At 37.3% G+C, this 1,917-nt stretch overlaps 1 protein-coding gene across 1 annotated transcript; it reads right to left on the bottom strand.

The window, feature by feature from the left end:
* Nucleotides 1-603: 603 nt before the first annotated feature.
* Nucleotides 604-787, bottom strand: LOC108063129 (uncharacterized). The gene is given in 2 exon segments (XM_017150113.2): nucleotides 604-666; nucleotides 668-787. Coding segments are annotated over 2 exon segments (183 nt in total).
* Between the last annotated feature and the right edge of the window lie 1,130 nt (nucleotides 788-1,917).

Raw genomic sequence — 1,917 nt, 5'->3', positions numbered from 1 at the left:
CCTGCCGTTGAAATAGAAACTCGCCTGAGTTATGAATTCAATAAATAATATGGGAGCTTCGTTTACTCAGAATAAATTTGTTGACAAAATTAAGGTGCAATAAATAATTATAACAATTTTTGGAGTTTTGAATAATTTTGTTGAGAGGAAATGTAGAAAAAATACATAAAGAGAATAATAATTTGTTAAAGAAAGCTGAATTTATTGATAGCTTTATTTACCGAGAAATTATTGGTTTTTGTTTCAACGTTTTAATGCACAATTTAGCTGTAATATTCCTATTCAAAAAGAAGTACAACATTTCGAATTTCCTAGAACTTAAGTATATTTACTATCCATCATCCGCTGAACTTTGTTCCTTTCCCCCATAACATCATCATCTCGACACTTCCTTCTTTTCAATTCGTCTCAATTGACGGTTATGCACTTCCTTATGCAAATGAACCTCAACTTCGGGTTGATTTTCGTGGCAGATCATTAATATTAATTCTGGATATGCCACACAAAGTCTTTGTATGTATAATTAACCGCCGATGCACTCAAAGCCAGCCAATCCCAAAAAACCATCAGCAAACACAAACTATTTGCAGTGACATCGACGAGCTACTTACTCGGATGAGTTCTACTTAAGCCGGTTTGCGCAATATATATACTTATGTGTTCTGTAAGACATTTTTGGCTGCAAAGGAATGTTAATGCTACAAATACAACAAAACATATTCCGAGTCATTAGGAGGAGTCCCCCGACTTTAAAGGAGGGTTGGCAAACATGGCAGAAGGTGAACATCAATTTTGAAACATTTTCCCCAACGCACGCAACAGTCCAAATCGATGTCGATGGGCACGCCCCCACAGGGAATATACACTGATAAAAAATGTAATTAATTTGTAATTTTTTAAATATTTAACCAGAGTTAATTAAAGTATTTTAATGCTTCTGTTTTTTGCAAGATGATAAATAGGTGTTTTCCCCATCAAAGCCTAAAAAAAATAAAATATCTGGAATTAATTTATTTCACAGTGTAGCAATCCAAATCTGAGGCCTTTGCTGATTTGTAGGTGTTGTCGTCTTCATCTCGCCCGTTTAGCTGGCCTCTCCGATTTACGCTGTGGCCACACAATTATGCTCATCAACATCCGTCAGTCGTAGTCGTCGACTTCTTCGTCGGTGGAAAAGTGTTAAGTAATGAGTTAATCTGCAACAAGACTCGCATGATTAAGTGCTCTGGGCCTGTTCGCACTCGGGAGGAGGTGGAGATTGTGGTGGGGGTTTCGCTTTGGGGTTGGGGTTGGGGTCGAGGTGGAAGTGGATGTGAATTCCGAATCGGAACGGCGGTGGGCGAGTCAAATGGGAGGTGGTTGCCGCCGAGAGTGGGTCTTTAAATAGATTCGTTCTGTCCAGGCTTTGAATTCACTGTGGTATGCACATTTATTCCGAAGAAATCCCTTTGGGAATTGTACTTTCTATACCTATTTTGGGTAATGATCCAAAAAAAGTAATATATCTTATTTAACCTTTTATGGGAATTTATTTGTATTTATTTTAATAAATATAATTTTTGTTTATTTATATTCAAAGTCTTTAAATCTTTACTTATTCATTTCTAAATAATATGATTTTTATTTTAATAATTCAAGCTGATTTTTATACCCTTGTAGAGGGTATTATAATTTCAGTCAGATGTTTGCAACGCAGTGAAGGAGACGTTTCCGACCACATAAAGTATATATATTCTTGATCAGCATCACTAGACGAGTCGATCTAGCCATGTCCGTCTGTCCGTCTGTCCGTCGGTCCGTCTGTCCGTCTGTCCGTCTGTCCGTTTCTATGCGAACTAGTCTCTCAGTTTTAAAGATATCGCGATGAAACTTTCCCGAAAGTCTTCTTTCTATTGCAGGTAGTACATATGTCGGAGC

This window comes from Drosophila takahashii, chromosome 2L (genome assembly GCF_030179915.1).
Source record: "Drosophila takahashii strain IR98-3 E-12201 chromosome 2L, DtakHiC1v2, whole genome shotgun sequence".
In the NCBI taxonomy this organism is placed as follows: Eukaryota; Metazoa; Arthropoda; class Insecta; order Diptera; family Drosophilidae; genus Drosophila; species Drosophila takahashii.
Note: the sequence above shows the minus strand (reverse complement) of the source record. Positions and strands in the feature narration are given on the sequence as shown.